At 39.1% G+C, this 20,319-nt stretch overlaps 1 protein-coding gene across 23 annotated transcripts in view; it reads left to right on the forward strand.

Annotated features, from left to right (window-relative positions):
• The window catches only part of NRXN1 (neurexin 1), a 1,235,746-nt gene that overhangs the window by 1,199,535 nt on the left and 15,892 nt on the right, over positions 1-20,319 (forward strand). For 13 of the 23 annotated variants that reach the window (XM_003417609.4, XM_064277104.1, XM_023557237.2 and 10 more), the window contains one exon: positions 9,711-9,798. In XM_003417609.4, coding sequence (XP_003417657.2) covers positions 9,711-9,798 — 88 coding nt within the window. The remainder of the gene's footprint in view (positions 1-9,710; positions 9,799-20,319) is intronic. The other 10 variants (XM_023557243.2, XM_064277107.1, XM_023557239.2 and 7 more) reach the window with 1 other exon arrangement.

The raw sequence follows: 20,319 nt of genomic DNA on the forward strand, positions 1-20,319 counted from the left end.
GTTTGTGTCCATTTTCCCATAATAAAACTGTAATCCTAAGTAAAATAAATAAGTAAAAATTTCAACTATAACCAGAAAATATGGGATCTTCTCACTGAATGACCAAAACAACATTGTGACATCTGCCCAGATAATGTTTACTCACAATCCCTGATAGAAACACTAGTGGAGGTCCCTCTCATATGATGACTTAGTTTTGTGTGCGTAATATAAAACCTCGCATACATTCAACACACGGCTGAAAAAAAATTAGAAACCAAACTTTTGGATAATTAAGTTATCACCAATTGCAACAATATTCATATTTCTTCTCTGCTGCATGCTCCAGACACTATGTCAAACAGAAGTTCTCATATATTCCTAGGCTAAAGCTCTGTCAAGCGGACATGAGCAGTGGTACTACCCAGTAGCAAAGAAATGGACCAAATAACTGATGCCTGTGGCCCTCTCTGGAAACCCTGGTGGTGTAGTGGTTAAGAGCCAAGTCTAGTAAACAAAACATTGGCAGTTTGAATCCACCAGGCACTCCTTTGGAAACTCTATGCGTCGCTATGAGTTGGAATCAATTCAACGGCAATGGGTTTGGTTTGGTTTTTTTGGTGGCCCTTTCTAAGCCTTTGATTTTGAACGTCCAATTTTGGGACCATCGTGTAAATGAGGCTGTTTAATCAATGAGTACATGTTTAGATTGCTTCTGGAGAAACAGCCAGTCTTAGAAATAAATGGCCACTTGCACTTTTTTCCCCAAGATGTAATAAGAGATAATTTGACAAAATCCTAATGTTGGCTTTGTGAGAGGGATAAAGATAAATATCTCATTAGCTCTTATGTTGTGAAAACAGTAGTTAATGACAGAGACCCTGGAAGCTGAATGGATTTTCATCAGTAGCTTAATGAGAAGAGAGACGAAGAGTTCACTGAGTTAATTTTGTAGCCAGCATGGTCTGCAGTGTTCTAAGTCAGGGAAAATATAGACAGAGAAAGATGCAATAATTTACATTTTTGTTCTGTGTCCCCAAGAATTTAGTTATTTGGTTATGTACAGAGACTTGAGGGAAGATCCTTAAGGGCTTTGCAAAAGTAATTTAAGAAAAAATTGCCACAAGCAAATAAAGAACTTTCTGAGTTTACTCCATTTCAAAATAACTGCAGTTAGGTCAATATGTGAATTTTTTAAATTGGATTTAAAAAAATGATTTGAATTCTAGCTTTCATTTTGTTCCAGTTTACGTGTCACTTAATTTGCTGCCATGTCAAATGGTATAATAACTGCGTGTGTGTCTTCTTATACACATATATGTTTTCTTCCTTGTCTCTTACTTTAAATTTATCTTCTCATGTATCTTTTTAAACTATATCAAGTCTTTTAGAATATAAGATGGTTTTGGAAGGATAGATGGATGAATGGGTAGATGGATGAATAGATGAAAGCCATGTTAGATAAGAGACAATCGCAGTCTACTAGGGATCTGGCTAGTTGCATAGCTTTGCCATTAATTATCAGGGATCTGTGGTCAAAACACTTAACTTTTCTAGTCTCGATTTCCTCGAATGTAAAACTAAGAGTTTAGGCTAATGCTCTCTAAGCTGTAGCTCTGTACAAGAAGATAAATGACTGCTAGACTAAAACACGATTCCATTCCTTAATGTGTTACATGTCAACAATGAAAGCTTAGATTTTGGATGCTTGTTAGTTGAAACTATCCATCGCTGGCATTTTACAATCACAAAGCCTGTTTGGAAGATATGGCCTCATTACCAATAAGGAGTTTCAGTTCAACCTATGTGACTAATTAGTCCATTCAGTCACAAGAGTTGGACTAGAGATTCATATTGACACATCTGGAAACCTAGATTTGCATTTCTGAACATCTGTCAGTATGTATTTAATTTGGAAATGGCCAAATTCATTTCAGAAAAATGATTTGTCCAAATAAAAAAGCAAATAGAGGAGGAACACATTCTGTCACCCTTATCTTCTATTTTCCTTTCAACTTCTCCACTCCCGCTACCAGCCATCTTTAGAGGTCTTACACCACCACATTCTAATTTTTGAGAATCCGAGAGAATAGATTATTCTGATGGCTTCTTAAAAGTTTAAAGACATCTGCAGGCTTTCTTCTTGATTTTGCTTTTGGTCAGCTCTCCTACATTGCCTTGACTAAAAATGTACATGTAATATGAGCAGAGAGGTGATCTGTAGCTTAAAGAAATAATTAAAGGCACATACTGTCTAACACCAGGATTGTTTTTTGTAGGTTTACTATTTTGCATAACTTTGCTAAAATATTGTTCTTTATTGAGGAAGCAAGAATCCAGGGCTGTCCTTTCTCCCATTATTTTATTTTAATTAATTTTTCTACAGTGTTATTCTTACAGCTCCATCTCTCCTTTTGAGTTTTACCTGTTAGGGCAACCAGTATCCAATGGATGTAGAAATGAATGTCAGAATGAGTAAGATAGCATGATCCCTTTACTATGGTGGAGTTTTTCCATCCAAGCTACTTTCACTGTTCTGGAGCCATTACATACATTTTAAACAGCCAAGAAAATTTTTAAGAAAATGGAATGGCTTTCAAGTCTGTCTTTTTCCCAAGCAGACAGCTGATTTATGGTCACTTTTTATAATAGCCTAAGGCATCAATTGGGAGAGAACATTAAAGAAATGTGAAAGCTGGCTGTTTTTCAGGGATATTTATACTTTGCCCTAAATAGTCATAAATGCCAATGTTCAAACATTCAAATTGAGTATACAAATGGATTTCAAATATATACACACACACACACACACATATATATATATAATATTATATTATGTTTCTGTGCAGGCATTTAGCTATAACTCTCAGAATAATAGCACCCCAACTTGCATTCTGCATAGGAATGCTGTTTGTGAATGTTAAATGAAGCAGTACGTATAGTAGCATTACATTTTAGAAATATAAGCAGTTTGAATAGAACTGACTCTTGTTATTTGTATTAATGAGTGATTTGTTCATATGCTTTAGAATAGAGCGTGTACAATAAGTTATTTGCAGGCAGGAACCACATTTTATACCTTGCTTACAGTGACCACATTTTATGTTCACCAGGAAATACTGTACGTAGAAGAGGCACTTCATATTTGCTGTTGACTGCTTGGTCTTCACTGCCTTTGTTATTCATTTGCTAAGCTAAGATTCATCTTTCACATAATGGACCTCCGAATCAAAAAAAAAAAAAAAAAACACCCAATGCCATCGAGTCAATTCCGACTCATGGTGACCCTATAAGACAGAGTAGAACTGGCCCATAGGGTTTCCAAGGAGTGGCTGGTAGGTTCAAACTGCTGACCTTTTGGTTAGCAACCAAACTCTTATCCACTGTGCCACCAGGGCTCCTAATGGACCTCCGCTTATCATTTTTATCTTTATTAAATGAGTGATCCTTGAGCTTGACATCTTCATATGGATTCTACTACTCAAAAAAACGATCAACAAATGAGAACTAAAAGCTTGGTTGGGATAATGGAAACTCCATTGGATCTGTGTAGTCTCTAAACTCCTTTTGCATCTTTAATAGGATTGTTGATTCACTACAATTGAATATGTTTCTTCATTGACTTGATTTGATAAAATAGACCCTTTCCTGGGGAATTGTGTATGCATATTTCCATATGGTTATTTTTCTGCAATTCTTCCACTTGTTGAGAATGGTGACCTCCTCTGCCCCCTAGAAAATTATTGCTCCGTAAGTTATCAGTGCAGTGGGTCAGCCCTTGCTTAGAGAATTTTTGACACTAACTCTGCATCCTGTCCAGTTCTCTCTCCCTGCTCCACCCCCTGGGAAGCTCATCTAGTGATAAATCTTTGCTGGAGATACTATTAGATTCAGTCCTGAAGAACAGACAGGAAAGCCCTCTCTCTTCCAGAGCAGCTTTACATAAGTTTCAGCAGGAACAAGTGTTCATCAATTAGCCAAATAGGTCACATTTCACCTGCTACTGTACTTGACCTATCTGATTTGTTTCGATCAAAACCAAACCCATTGCCATTGAGTCAATTCTGACCCATAGTGACCCTATAGGACAGAGTAGAACTGCCCCATAGGATTTCCAAGGAGCAAATGGTGGATTCAAACTGCCAGCCCTTTGGTTAGCAGCTGTATCACTTTACCACTACACCACCAGGGCTCCAAGTTTTTGGGTCAGGAGTGGGATACTCGGTCTAAATATCAGTCAGAAGCAGTGAAGGATTAGGCTAAATAACCTTATGTAACTGTTTTTGGTTTGTTTTTTAAGTGACAGCAAGTGCCTGTTCAGCAGATTTCATCATTAAAGATGGTAAACCAAAACAGAAACAAAAAACCTCCCTGTAACTGAAGACAAAAGCCTCAAAAGTACATTGGTGTTTTCCTATTTTCTAATCCACAAAGTCATCTCTCGGTAGTAACCCTACATATGAAATAAGTTGATTTAACTTCTTGGTATATATAACATTCTTTCTCCTCGATCCTGTTTACAATTTCCCCAAACCCTACAATGTGTTGGTGTTCATCCACAGAGAAGGATGGGTTAAGTTTCTCGAATTTTCTGCCCAACTCATTTTTCCCATAAAGGTTTGGAGACTTAAATGTTTTTAGTAGACATTTTGAACAAGAGCAAGGAGCCCTGGTGCCTCAGCAGTTAAAGCATTCGGCTGCTAACCTAAAGGTTGGCAGTTAGAATCAACAACAAGAGATGCTTGTCACACGTGGGCACACCCAGACCACTCTGAATTAGAGACCAGCATGGCACTTTGACCTGTGAGTGGTTAAACACACAGTAAGATACACTTATCTAAACGAACTGTTACGTAAAGCCAGTGCTTTTGCTTGATGGTTACTTGATCTCTTTCAGCAGGCTTTCTTCCTTCTAAAGAAGGTTATAAACATCAGGGAAAAGTACACGGAAGAATAGACTTGATTAATGTAACGTATTTAAGTTTCTTTCTACCACTTTCTCAACAGCAAGTCACAGAGAGGCAGCTCCAAACACAGCGAATTAAATTGAAATTACGCAGCTTTGGCCAGAAAATTGTTCAGTTAATTCAGCCTCCAAATATAATTTGCTTTTTTCCCTCCTGCGTTTGAGCTACTTCCTGATTTTTCATACCATGATGATTTCTGCCAAGGCATCTATTGATTTGAGGTCTTTCTTTGACAAGACTGTCGTTGGTTTGTAATTTCTGAAGGAAAAATACATGACAAGAATGTATGTTCATTATATCAGAAAAATGCATTAATAACTAAAATGTAGTTTTGCGGAAGGATCATGTTTGTACAGTGATTTATTTTTACTGTATAAGGCCTATAGGAGGTACTATTATATGACATCTTTTGTTATTTCAGGTACAGTGGTCCCTCAGTATCCTCAGGGGATTGATTCTAGGACCCCGTTGGATACCAACATGCTCAAGTCCCTTATATAAAATGGTACAGCATTTACACATGACCTACGCACATCCTCCTATATACTTTCAATCATCTCTACAATACTTCTAATATCTAATACAAGGAAATACTGTGTGAATAGTTGTTGCATCACAGTTGCAGACTTGCTCTGCAAGGTAGCCTTTTTCTTCTATGAGTTTCTGGAGCTCTTCTGGGCTCGCAGATGCTGCCTAGGCATCAGCTGATGCCGATTCACCCATGATCTTGAAGCTCTGGAAGCTGTAGCTTTCCAAAGCTAGGCAGCCATCCCTTACTGGCCTGAAACTTCTTCCTCTCACTCTTTTCAACCCCTTTACACTTAGCCTTGGAGAGATTGCTTTGACCCCTTCGTTGCTTTGTAGGAGTCATTTGTTCACAGAAACAAAGGGTACATATAACACAAATAGCCAACAAGGCGAACTGTGCTCAAACACCGAGTGCTGGAGAGAGACTGAGGAGCTGTGAAACGACGGGAGGCTACAGCAGGGGATGCTGCACGTTACTTCATTCGCATGGATTCAATGCAGTGCTTGGCACGTTGCAAATCCAAGTTTTGCTTTTGGGAACTTTTCTCCCCTCCCAGTATTTTCCATCTGTGGTTGGTTGAATCCTCAGATGTGGAATCTGTGGATATGGAGGGCTGAACGTGGGAAACACTCTAACACTTTCTCTTTGCTGTGGAATTGTTCCAAAAGGCTGTTGAATGTAGGAAATAGGTCAGCTTTTACAACATGCAGTTTAACTTGTATGACTGAAATAATTCAGTCTGCGTGAAGCAGTATTCACTGAGTCACACATTTTAAGCCCACGAATTTCTTTCAAGATGCAGTTTTCATTATTAATATTTGATGTTTAGCTCATAATTCAGAATTTGAACCAAGACAGTAAATGATGAGATCCTAGTTCACCCAGAGAAAGGTTCCAATACAGCTACTGTATTTTGATATAAATACTAACATGGGACCTAAGGTTGAGAACCATTCACAAGTATCACTTTCGGTTTAATATCTAAAATTATAGTGCTTCAAAATGAAATAAATCAGAGCTACATTAGTGAAATAATAATAACAATAATGATAATATTGAGACTTATAAGCACATATAATATGATCCTATTCTAAGAATTTTTGGTGTAGTAATTTAATTCTTACAGTAGATAGTATTAAGCTCTTCATTTTCTTTTTAGATGAGAAAAGCGAAGCACAGAACAATTTTTTAATTTAGTTTAATGTAGGGTTTCTTAACGTCAGCACTGTTGCCATTTTGGGCCAGATAATTCTTTGTTGTGGGGGAACTGCCCTGTGCATTGTAGAATGGTTAGTAGCATCCCTGGTCTCTACCCATTAGATGCCAATAGTAGCAGATACCCTCCCACCCAACTGTGACAACCTAAAATGTCTGCCAACCAACCGATTAGTTGCCACTCTCTCCACAGCAGTTCACAGAGAGGCCGTTCCAAACACATTGAATTAAATTTCAACTCATGGCTACCCATGTGGGTCAAAGTAGAACTGTGTTCCGTAGCATTTTCAGTGGCTGATGTTTTGGAACTAGATCGCCAGGCCTTTCTTCCAAGGTATCTCTGACTAAACGCCAACCTTTCAATTAGCAGCCAAGTGCACTAACCACTTTTACAGCCAAAGACTCCTACCTGTCTGCAGACACCGGTGGGCAAGGAAGGTGGGGTAAACTCAGCCCCAGGATGAGACCACTGGTTTAAGTAAATTATTCATATCCTCCTCCCCCTACCAAGAACAAAACAACAATGGCAGCAGCAGCAACAACAAACACTGTATTGATTTTATCAATGCATTTAAAAATCCTCCAGGAAAATGAGAAATTCTCTTGTAACCTTCAAATTAGTCTCAAGGAACGTTCACTGTGGTTGAGAATAAAGGTAACTTTTTCTACTGAAAGTTTGCTCTAGAAAAAAACAAGAGTATCTGCTCTGGGGCAAACTGGAACCACTACCTATAAGACTGGAGCCCTGGTGGCACAGTGGTTAAGAGCCCTGCTGCTAACCAAAAGGTTGGAAATTCCAATCCACCAGTGCTCCTCAGAAACCGTACGGAGCAGTTCTACTCTGTACTATAAGGTTGCTATGAGTCGGAATTGATCCAATGGTAACAAGTTTGGTTTGGTTTGGTTTGGTTTACCTGTAAGACCACATGACCCAATAATTTATTATTGAGTTGGTTTGGATGTTAATCTGCAAGAGGCTCACACCAAAAGAAGATTGGGCCTTAGCCTCTTAAAACTTCCTTTAATGAAAGGTACTTGTGTGACTGTCACATTGATTGCTATTATTTTTCATTGACATACCCGTTGCCGTCGGGTCGATTCCAACTCATAGCGACACTATATCGTTGACATAGCCAGTTATAACTCCAGGAGAACAGACATTTTGAACTTGCCCTTTTCAAATAACAGAAGCAAAATGAATGAAGCCAGAAAGCCACCCAACTGTCGTAGAGGAATTAAGAGCAGAATCATGTGAAGCCATCTCCAAAGATTGAAGTGTTAGCATCCGAATAAATTCTTTGTTCATAAATTATTGAAGACCCTCCACTGGAAAGATTTTCAAGCCTAATTTTTACCATGAAAGTGCATCATTTCATGTCTCCATTTTTCCAAAATGCCACAATTTTCTTGATTTATACTTTAAACTCTGAAGATATTAGGTGATACCTGGCAACGTTAGGGCTTTCATGAAAAAGAAGTCAGATCATATTTCTGCTTTTTCATTAATCCAGGACTGTATTATTTTTTAATTCTTCCTTTTAAATGAGGATTACATCAGCATTGCAGTTCTGAGTATTGTCTAAATAATTATAATCTCCTTAATCCTTAGCAGAGGTAGGGAGATTTTTTTCCTTCTTGTTCCTCAGATTTTTTTTTCTCTGTGTTACCTTACCATTAGTCAAATCTGATGTAAACCTTCACCATGTCGTTGCAATATCTATACTGAGTTTACCGCTGCCTGGAAGCGGCAGTGAAGAACAACCTTTCGTGCTTATAAATGTGTTGATTATGTGACTAACTGCTAGGGTTTACACACTCTGCTCTTTATTACAGTGATAGCTATCTTTTTTTCGCTGAAGTGCAATGAAGCAACTAGGATGTCACAGAGAAAACCGTCACCTCTCTCCGGTTCACTGTAAAATATCACCCATCCCCCTATACACTGTTCGTTTACTGTGAAACCTTAGTGATGCAAAGGACAAGGGGAACCCATCCCTGTTATGTAAACATTACAAAAATGAGATTCAAGAGTGGAAGCTCAATACAACTGGGGAAAAAATTCTTAGATGGATTGTATTTGCTTCCCTTTTTTGCATCACTGAAAGATATGTCTCATTCTTAATCTGTGTTTCGTACTATATGAAAAGCTATAGCTGAAAGATAGATCAAAGTCTAACTGGTCATGATATAAAAGGTTACGGCTGTTCTGCTTTTAGGAAGACAGGCACAAGTAGTGCATAAAGCCCACTGATGCATCTGTTGTAGCACTCCAGGGCTGTAATAAATTTCACATCCTCCGTTTCTGCCAAGGCGTTTTAAATCTCTGTATGCTACTGTGTCAGCTTGGCTTCTCTGTGCAGTTGAATAGATGGATATTTGCAAATTGGCTGCCATATTCCCATGTCCTCATATAGAATAATCTATACAGGCAGTCCCAGGATTACGAACAAATTCCATTCCTAAATCTGTGTTTAAGTCTAATTTGTACGTAAGTCAAAACAGTTAGATACGGTTCCGTATGTAACATCAGTTAGTCAAATGTTTGTCTTAGAATATAGTGTATAGTGTACCTTTCTATTCATAAAAACCATTAAAGAAACACTTCTGGATACACTAAAACATATTTAACACAGTAATATGGTAATGATAATAAAAATAACGTTTTGATGTGTGTTGAAAAGTAGTGCCTGTTTGTTATTACGAACCACTGTATGTATCACAAGTTTTTAATATAATAGGCATTACAGGGGTTGGTTCGTAATTATGGGTTGTACATAAGTCGGACATTCGTAACCCGAGGAACTGCCTGTAATCACGTTTTCACACATATGCAAATACTTCCATGAAGGATCTAAGACAAGTTCACAGATTGAAGTTCTATGTCTGGGAAGACAGATATTGAATTTGGTTTTTGAGCCTGTTCAGTAAACACAAACCGTGTTTTACTTGTTAAGAAGATAAAGATGAGAGGTTCTGTTAGGTCTCTTTAAATTAATCTACTGACCGTGCTTCATTTGCAGACCACAGATGACATCCTCGTGGCCTCAGCGGAGTGTCCCAGCGATGACGAGGACATTGACCCCTGTGAGCCGAGCTCAGGTGGGTTAGGTTAGTCGACTTTTTTTCTTACTTCCTTTGCTTTACTGTAAATCTTTATTGCATGCCATATTCCTTAAATGGGTTTTGCATTCATGTCTAGAATGCCACATTGGAGAAGGGTCCTTGCTTTTTATACCATTAAATTCTCCTACATTTACTAAAAAAAAAAAGCATCAAAAAACTATCGAGATTACATATTTCATAAAAAGCAGTGGGGGACGGCAGACACAGGGCTGCTACCTTATTGTTCTCTTCCCATTAGCTCACAACACAATTTTTATGTATAACGGCGTAATGGGCTTTCCCTTGGGTTACTTGTAGTAAAATTGCAAAGCTCCAAAATTGCAGTACCTTGTGGAAAATTATTTGACCTTTCTCCTGACAAAAAGTTCCTACCACTCACTCTACCAGCAAATTATCTTAAGTGATATATTTCTGAGTTTCAGAAGTGAGCGTATTATGGCAGTAGTAAAAACAAGCAGCAGGTAGAGCCCTTGATACATTTAACAAAGAAATATTTCAGTCTTGCTATGTATGGCTCCCTAAAATTCAAACCGATGCATTTTCATGCGATTTCTCCTCTGGCCTGTGAGATGCCAGCATCTCATCCAGTGTGATTGGCTGGTACGGAAGTCCTGTCTGCCTTCAGCCCTGTACCATTAAGTGGTGATTGTAGATCCTGTTTGATTGCAGATATTTACAATACCACGTATTAGGGTCCTTCCTATTCGTTTTCTTTATAAAGCAGCGTCTCTTAATCTTCAGTAATTGTCTTGTGAGGTCGATTGTATGAGTTAGCTCATGACCTCTGTAGATGTCACCTGGAACCCCACGGAAACTTCATGTCACAGTAAAATAACTCACTTATGTTCCTGTTATGAATACCATTTTGAAGTAAATCTAACTCATTCTAATATTTTGGTAGGCAGTGGATCATGTTTCATATCTTGCATGTCTCTTTGAATATCACTTCTCCCTGCTGATGATAATGGCTACTGAGAAGACATAGCACTGAGAGCAGGTGCTGAGTCCCACTGAGAAGCAGGCGCTCAGCAGTGACCCCTCAGCAGGATAGCATTCAGGAGACATAGACTGGGCATGTCTCTTCCTCCTTCTTCTAGCCTCCACTCGCACATCGAGACTCTCAGGCCCCAGAGTCATCTTTAGTATACAGTTATTAGATCTCTGACTATCATCCATTCCATTCCCCCAGATCATTAATTTCCATAGTCCTTCCCCCTCATTCGTCTAGGTACTTCATGATAGCATTCTGGGCTCCTTTTCCGTGATCCTGCCTCTGTTTTCATTGATATTCTCACTCTGTCTTGTTAATCAAAAAAATAAATATATTGCTTTGGCCCTTTGTTCATTTTTGGCAGTCATATCTGTTTCCCTTCTCCCTCCTTCAAATTTCCTCTTCCCCCATTTCTCCTATGTTCCCATTCTTCTCTGTTCTGGAGTCATCTGTTGGTGCATACAAACGTGTTGAATTATCCTTTCTGTTCCTTTCATTGCCAACAACAACCCTGTCCGAACCTCCAGTCTAGTTCTGTGTTGCCCTGTCCTTCTGGACATTGGAGACGTGTCAATTTATGTTTTTCAGGTAATCTGAAGCCTCTAAGCAAGAACCATGCTCACAGTGACCTAGTTAAAATAAAATTATTCTTTAGTGAATTCTGGGTTCACACTTGTATATGGCCATTCCCTGAGGTTTAGTACCTAAGTGGCTCTGGTCAGTGAGGCAAGAAATCCTCACGGTTAGGGATGTGGATGGTAAAAGAAGGCGGTCAAATTATTTTTATTTGTGTTAAGAGTTGGAAGGAGCTATGCAAATTTCAGTTCTTATAATTAATAGTATCAAGCAAATATATAAAGAAAAAATACTTGTGCTGGCATTTGAAAGGAAGTTAAATTAAATTTTTATAATCAATATCAACACAGTTATTGAACTTATCATGACACATTGTACAGAAGCCTACAACCTGAAGTTTAAGGTAGATCTTAGATTTATTTTGCAAGGTTTTCCTCCTATTTTCTGGCCAAGACTAGAATCTGAACTAGGTGGTGATTTTTCATTCATTCATTCTTTATGTATTCAACAAGTATTTATTGTGCATTTACTATATATTAGATGCAAGAGATCCTACTGTGAAAAAGTTAAACACTGTCCTTGCCCTCATGGAATTTAGAATCTAGAGGTAAATACAGAGAGAAGGCATTCAGTTTACAATACAAAGTCACAGATATTACACTAGAAGTACAGAGCAGCGTTGAAATGTATTGCAGGAGAATCCAACCCAGTCTTGGTGGGCAGGGGTGGCACTTAGAAAAAAAGACCTCCAATTTACACCTAAAGGTGATTGGTGGTCGGCCAGCTTGGAGGAGGTGGTTATGAAGAAGGCAGAGGGAGCAGGGTTTTAGGCAGAATAGCAGTGTGTACGAATGTCCAAAGATGAGAAGGAACATGGCACTTCCTGAGAAACTGAGAGAAGCTCATGTGTGTGAGGCAAATCAAGTGGTATCCTTGTCAGCCATGTTGAGGAGTTGGTGTTTTATCCCGAGCGCCCTGGGAAAACAACACCAAGCCTTATCGGGACAGGACTAGAATTGGTGGCTGCAGTGTAGATAATGGAATAGAAGGAGATAAGAATGGAGATAGGAGAAAAGACAGTTAGCTAGGAGGCTATTGCAATAATCCAAAGAGAGATGACGTTGGTATGAAATAATGTGAAAGAAGTAAGGATAAAAAACATGAACAATTAAGAAATATTTAGGAGGTGGCACTTATAAGATTTGAGAGTAGAATCTAGGCGTGGGAGAGAGAGAAGGTGAGGATAATGCTCTGGTTTGGAGTTTGGACATCTACATGAAGGATCACACATACGTTGGCAATGTAAGGATGGGTGGCGTGGAGAGCTCAGTCAGGAAAGACTCTGCTTGGGACTTAAGCTTTGCTATGGATTTTTTTATGGATTGTGTGCAGGTGAACGGGGAAGGAGGTGGCAGATGGGCAGGAGAGGAAAGGAGTGTGGATAATCCACACAGGAATTAACTCATCGATCTTGCAAAATATACTGTGCAACTTAAAATTAAAAAAAAAAATTCTTAATTTATCCATCTACGTCTACCATATCTAGACATGTAGACATGGATGGAACCTTAAGTAATTCGTTTAATTTCTCTTGACCATATTTCTGTGTGTGTGTGTGTGTGTGTGTGTGTGTGTGGTGGAATTTATTATAGGTCCTTCTCAGCTAAAAATTTTTTTGTTGCGCAATTTTAAATGCTACATCAGCTACACAGATAAAAAATGTTAAAGGTTTACAAGTGGGGCCCATCCCTTGTAATTGATTCTTTGTTTGGTAGAGGAGAGGAGACTTTGGTCTAGACATGAGGGGGCATGAATCTGACTGCCAGGAGCAGTACTAGGGCACTAATGTAACCCCCGCCCCTGGCCCACCAAGGGGAAGAATCCAGAAACTCAGGGCTAGTTTCACCCACACTTCCTTTCTGCCCAGGGCCCATCATTGTTCATCTTACTCCTCTTTATGTAACTCTGTGGCCAAAGAGATGAGTCAGGGGAGCCGAGGGCACCTGTCTCCTGGTTTCTAGGCTGATGAAAGACGAAGGCAATGACTTTCCTAATTAAGGATTCTCTCCTGTGGTGACAGGTAGTCAGCTCAGGAAGAGACACCAGAAATGTGGCACTTGGTGCTGGCTACATCTCCCACCAGCTGAGTAGGGCTGTTGATTGGTTGAGAGATGACTTGAAAGGCAGGCGGGTCAGGCAGAAGGGACGCCTGCAGCAGGCAGCGGCTGGGTGTGCTCACGTCAGCCCTTGTCTAATCTATGAGTGGTCAGGCTCCTGGGTTTGGGTAGCAAATATTGAAAAATCTCCAAAGTGTGTTTTGTTTTTTAGTATAAATATCCAACTGCAAGAGGAGACGCCATTGTCTCTGGTGTTAATCCTCCTCCACCCCAAGACATTCTTCTTTGTAGCTGATCTCTGAGATCCCCCAGCATGGATTGCTCGTGTAACAAAGTCTGAAGTCTGGTGTTTGTGCATTAATACTTACAAACACACAACACGTAAATATGTGTGTGTGTGTGTGTCTTTATATATATTCCGCTGTGTCAATCCAGCAAATGGGCTCAAGCATAACAATGATTGTGAGGATGGCACAGGACAGGGCAGCATTTTGTTTTGTTGTACGTAGGGTTGCTATGAGTCGGAACCAACTCAACGGCATCTAACAACAACATATATATATGTATATATATACGGAGCCTTGGTGGCGTGGTAGTTAAGAGCTCAGCTGCTAACCAAAAGGGTGGCAGTTCGAATCCACCAGCTGCTCCTTGGAGACCCTATGGGGCAGTTCTACTCTGTCCTATGGGGTTGCTGTGAGTCAGAATCAACTTGACAACAACTAGTTTTGTGTGTGTGTGTGTGTGTTTGTATGTATAAAGCCAGTTACTATCAAGTCTGTTCCAACTCATGGTGAGCCCATGTGTGTCAGAGTGGAGCTGTGCTCCACAGGGTTTTCAGTGGCTTATTTTTCAGAAGTAGATCAGCAAGCCTGTCTTCCAACATGCCTCGGGGTGGATTCGAACTTCCAACCATTGGGTTAACAGCTGAACATGTTAACTGTATGCACCACCCAAGGATATGTATTTATAATTACATTTATATTATTTATATTTATACTTTTATATTTATATTTGATTTTTCCCCAATTAGTGTTTTCTTAAGGGCAGTTGATTTTTTTCAGTATTCTCCATAATATTAGCACAGTGCTGAACACAGTGGGCTCTTACTCATTACCTGCCAAGAAGCGTGAAGCCCTCTTTTGCTGCCTGAGCCTGGGCTCTCAGCTTCTTTTTGCAGAGTCCTCACCTTGAGTACCTAGCAAATCCAGTGGAACAACTCTAATTACACGCAAAAACTGTTGCTTTTTCTTTTCTTCTTGAGCCCAGCAAAATGATTTGGTTCTTCTAGCCGTTGTTCAGTAATGTTAGTAACCATTCCTTGAAGTCTTGTTTACTGTCTCTCCCTTTCTCTGGGCAAACCGACTCTACAAACCTGACTATAGGGGGGAGAAGAAAGAGAGAAAGGAGGAGGAAAGAGAAATCATCTTTTGTCATCCTCTTCTTTTTATAGAACCCGTGATTTTGTCTCCTACTTTAGATATTGTACCACAGTGGAAAGTGAGGGTCAACTGGTTAATGGCCACACTCCAGAGGATCTATCTGCCTGTTTTCTTTACCACTCTCCGGAAGAGTGGCTGTCAGTCAGTTCCACATGATGGCAATCCCATGTGTGTCCGAGTAGAACTGTGCTCCACAGGGTTTTCAGTGGTTGATTTTTCACAAGCAGATTGCCAGGCCTTTCTTCTGAGGTGCCGCTGAGTGGACTCAAACCACCAGTCTTTCAGTGTGCACCTGAACACATGACCTGTTTGCACCACCTAGGGACTCCTCTTGTTTACGTATTTGCCTATTTATTTATTAGTGTATTGCTTTCACCCCCAAAAAGGTAAGCTCCATGAGGGAGGAACAGAAGAAGATCTGCCATCATCCTGAGAACTAGCCAATTACATTTTTTATTAGGTATTTGATAAATCTGAATGACCGCGTGGTTACACCTAGAACCCTTAGTGAAAAGACAGGTTGTCTATTTGGTAGGTTGTCAGTTTCACCGTTGATCAAACATTTATTGAGTCTTACTGTGCACCAATCAAATAGAGGGTGAGTGAAAATGAGCAAAACTCTCAGTGAGATGGACCGACACCATAGCCACTACAATGGCTCAAACTCAGCAAAGATAACGAAGATTGTGCAGGACTGAGCAATGTTTCGTAAGGTCACGATGGGTCAGAGCCGACTCGACAGCAACTAACGACGACAACGACTGTGCACCCTCTTCTGTGCTAAACTCTGGGATTACACTGGGGAGCAAAAGAAGAGAATTTACACTTTGAGTCCTATTCTACCAGAGAGCCTCCTTCACTGAACCCAGACAGCATGTCGTTTATTCCTTTTCATTATCAGGCTCGTCACTGTTGAAATGAGAAAAATATCATCTATTTCCAGGGTCTTTGCAAGAATTAAAAGTAATATATTTTAAGCACGTATTACAATGTCTGCTATAAGGTATTGCACAAATGGTAACTATTCGTTTCCCCAATTCAGTTATATAAAAAAGCATATTCAAGCTTTCTTTTTTTCCCCCTCTTACATAACGCTGTTACTTTTCTTGGCTGAAAATTGATGGGCAAGTGATGAAACCACTCAGGCCTCCTGATGGGAACTGCACATGTTGAAACTAGATCAGGGACAACCCCCTGGGTGAGAACACATGGAACTCAATTACACTTGATTCCAACCACACTGTCCTGCACAGTTAGCGCTGGATGATACCGTTGTGTTGCTATAAACAGTACTTTAGGATACGAGGAGATGGCTGTGCGATTCAGGAGGTCTAACTGAACCTCAACTCTTAGGTAACAGGTAGAATTCTGGAGCCCCATTGATAACCAGATCCCTGGCCACCACTGTCCTAAAATGCTTGGTTTCAACTGCCTGGACATGTGACAGGGGGATGGGAGCTTTTCTTCACACTTTTTTCCAAAAAAATGTACTTAAAATTTCTGTGCTTCTCCCTCAGCCTAGAGATAGGGTTGTTGGAATAACTGAATTAACATATGGAAAGCGTATTATAGAACAATAACCTGCTCATAGCACATGCTGTGTGAGTGTTTACTGCTGTTGCTATTGGTATTGTAGAGATAGGCATATTTTTATGACTTCTTTTTTCACAGAAGCTTAAGTTTTTTATAAAATTGTTTTCATGGAATATAGTATTTTAGATCCTGTTAGTGTATTGCAACATGGTGACACTATAAACCACTTCAGTTTCAAGATGGTCTTTAACCACGTGGGTATGTCGGAATTTAGGGACCCCTTTCAAAAAAAAAAAAAAAATTTTTTTTTTTTTCAAATAGACCCCTTTCTCAAAGCTCCTGAAAAAAGAAAAAAGTGATTTTTATTTTGACATCTGAGGCTTTAAAAGGAGATAATGACCTTCTTTGGCATAGGGACTTCTGTTTCTTGGGATTCCCAGGAAGGACAATTTTTTTCTTAGATTTATAATGCTAGGAATGATTTGTCCATTTTCTTTCTTTTTTTTTTTTTTTTTTACGGGGGAATGTCTAACAGGATTTAGGCCGTTCTCAAATCAATTAAACCATTGTCAACCTAGAAAATGAACTCTTTTGAATAACTGATTATAGGCAAAGAAAGAGGACCATCAATTTTTGTGGCATTCTCTTAAACATTAGTTGAATTAATGGAGATAAGGTGATTAGCACAGGCGATCAAAGGATAGCTATTGATTGGCCATAAGTTGGATGACATTGATCATGATTCCGTGTATGTGAACAATGACAGGTTACAATAAAAACTAGTGTGTTTAGGAAATATTTACTCTATATGTATCATTTTTATAAGTACTTTACGAGCATCATTCTATATCATTATTTTTAGAGACCGTGAAGTATTTTCACACCTAAGGTGGCACATAGTTATTTAATGTAATATGAGAGAAGTACTAAGATTTCTGGTTTTAAAAAAAAAGTTTCTTGGAATGCAGAAAGCTGTACTTCCAGAATTCAGACACCTCACAAACATAGGATTAATTTAAAAAATGTTGATTTGAAAAGGTCCTTTACATGTATTACTTTTCATTAGGCTAAATTTGCTGTAATTACCAGGCCATTTTGAGTGGTTTTCCAGTGTGCTATTTTGAGAAAAGATCAAAGGATTTCTACTGAACAATTAACCACATTGGGAATAAAGATATGTGTATTGAACATCATTCTTTTTATTAAATAAGTAATCTTGATCATTTAAAGGAATATGTCACTTATTAGATTGTATTTTTAGAGCCTGATTACAAGATAATTTTGTTCTACATTTAAATTTCGGGCATTTATTATGTAATTATTCAAAAGTGAGTTTGATTAGCCCAAAATAGCCAATGCATTGCTAGTACAATGGAGGATTTTGAGCTGCAGCCAGAAAAAAAAAAACGGCAGTAATGAGTGTTTCATTTTGGGGAATGTCCAGAGCATCTCCTGAGCACCAGGCACCAAATTCAGGTCAGTGCCGAGAGCCTTGCTAATCATTTAGGTGCAGGGCAGGAAGGCTGCAGCTTGAGTACTGATAGACCAATTGGCCTCCAGGATGCAACATGCTGCTAGTGTGGGAGACCTTGTCTTCATATAAATTTACATGTCCAGAATACTGGAGTACAAATGAATGCTGCATGGTTAAAATACAAGGAAGTCACCAGCCATCATTCTCACTCACTTTCCCCTACTTTTCCAAGGGTAGCAAAGAGGTCTTCAGAGGTTTTCAACTTTCCAGGCAACCAGAGTTTCCATTCACCCATGAGGAGGTCCTACCAGGAGATCTGTAAAAAAACAAAAGCATAAGCAAAAGGAATTTTTTTTTTTAAACAGAAAACAACAGTTTTTATTATACCAGCTCAATTTTGACCGTTATGTAATTTTTAGACGTTTTCTTAACTAGCTAACGGAATGGGTCTTTGTCATCACCATTTTGCAATGAGGAATTGCGATGTGGAATGGAGAATGGGTATTAGTAATGGCCTGGGCTTTGGAGTCAGATACAGCTAGTTCAAGATACAGCCCTTTTCTGGTCTTGGAGGAAGTTACTTAGTATTTTTGAGGTTCAATTTCCTCGTCTGTAAAATGGAGATAATAAGATTGAAAGAAGAAGATGCATACACGATGCTTAGCAGAGTGCCTGAGACATAGTAAGGGTTAACAAATAACCATGATAAATTCAGTAATGGGTGGAGGACCTGCTGCTATAGAGTTGGTTTCGTGCCACTGGATGCATCATTCTGCCTTGTAGGGAGGCCCCTCCTCCAGCATAAAGATTTGATCTAAAATTGAAAAATAAAGTTTCTTTGGGCATTAAAGATTGGGCTCTATTTGAATGTCCTAACACATAATTGGCTGCCTATAACAATCATACAGCAAATAAGGGAGTTGGCTGAGTTACATTAAGCATTTAATGAGTACAGAATAAGTAAGAATCAACAACCTACATATATCTGATATGATTGCGTTTGAGATCTCTCGGTGGTACAAACAGTTAAGCACTCAGCTGCTAACTGAAAGGTTGGTGGTTCAAACCCTCCCAGAGACACTTTGGAATAAAGGCCTAGTGATCTGCTTCTGAAAAATAAACCATTGAAAGCTCTATGGTACTCTGACACACATGGGGTCACCACGAATTGGAACTGACTTGACTACAACTGGTTTGTTTTCTGGTGTTTATAACCTTTTTCACATTAGGAGTCTTTACTAGAAAATGCTAAAATGCCATTTAAGCATTTCAGAAGTGTGACAGATGTCCTGTTGAGCTTCAGAGGACACAATGTGATGTATTACCACGCTCTAAAATATTCACCAACCTTGACGAGAGAAATGTAGTATAGGTTTAAAAAACACAGGATAAGTGCATGTCTACCTCTTATGAAACCCTGAAATCCAGGAAGAATGAAATCGTGTTCTCTTGTAATTTGTGTCAAATGCCTGCTTTGACGATGAAATTCATTTCCTTTGGAGCTTTCTTAGTACGTCCTTAATTACATTGTCTAAGATGATATCTGAGTAAGCCAACATATTCTGAATTCCATTCTGCAGGGCTCCTTGTCTCTACGAAGAGCCAAAGTGCTTTCTTTGTTGGCTCGTGTGCTATAAGGAGCAACAAATAAGTGCTTTGGCTCCCAGGTCCCATGTGAACCCAACAGTTGGTTGATTGAATCACTCATGATCACTGACTCCTTACCCATCAACAGAGCGTTACAAAAAGCCTGACATTGGCCATAAAATCAGAAAGACAAGGATGCTTTATTAATTTGCCTGGCTCAAACATGATGAACTAAAGATGCCAGCACAACAGAAGCTATAAATTAAATAAACTATTAGAAAGTGAAGTGCCAATGTTGTCACATCCAGACGATTACTAACATCTTACATTTCATTGAACAAACACTGGAAGTCAGAGTGTCTGAGTTCAAATCCTAATTCAGCCACTTGCTGTGTGATCAGAAGCAAATCATTGAAGCTCTGTGCACTTGATGTTTCTCATCAGCCAAATGGCTTAAAAAAAAAAAATGGCTTAGACAACATTAAATGCTTATAGCATTGTTGTGATAAGATGAAGCAATGCAGGAAAACATAGAGCCTGCACATAGAAGCTTTGATAATATATGTTAGCTTTTATTAGTAGTGCTAGCCACAATAACCGAAGAATGCAAACCATATCATATATGGAAATATATATATATTCAAAACAGAAAAAGGAAATGCTACTAATTGCCACCGGAAAGTTTTTTAAAGCGTTTCAGAATTCTATTGGCATAAACTTTTCCCTGTAACTACCGTGAAGCTAGTGAAACAAGGGCAGTGCTCAGCTGGATAAATTTAGGTCTTT

The sequence above is a fragment of the Loxodonta africana genome, chromosome 26 (assembly GCF_030014295.1).
Source record: "Loxodonta africana isolate mLoxAfr1 chromosome 26, mLoxAfr1.hap2, whole genome shotgun sequence".
NCBI classification, from domain to species: domain Eukaryota; kingdom Metazoa; phylum Chordata; class Mammalia; order Proboscidea; family Elephantidae; genus Loxodonta; species Loxodonta africana.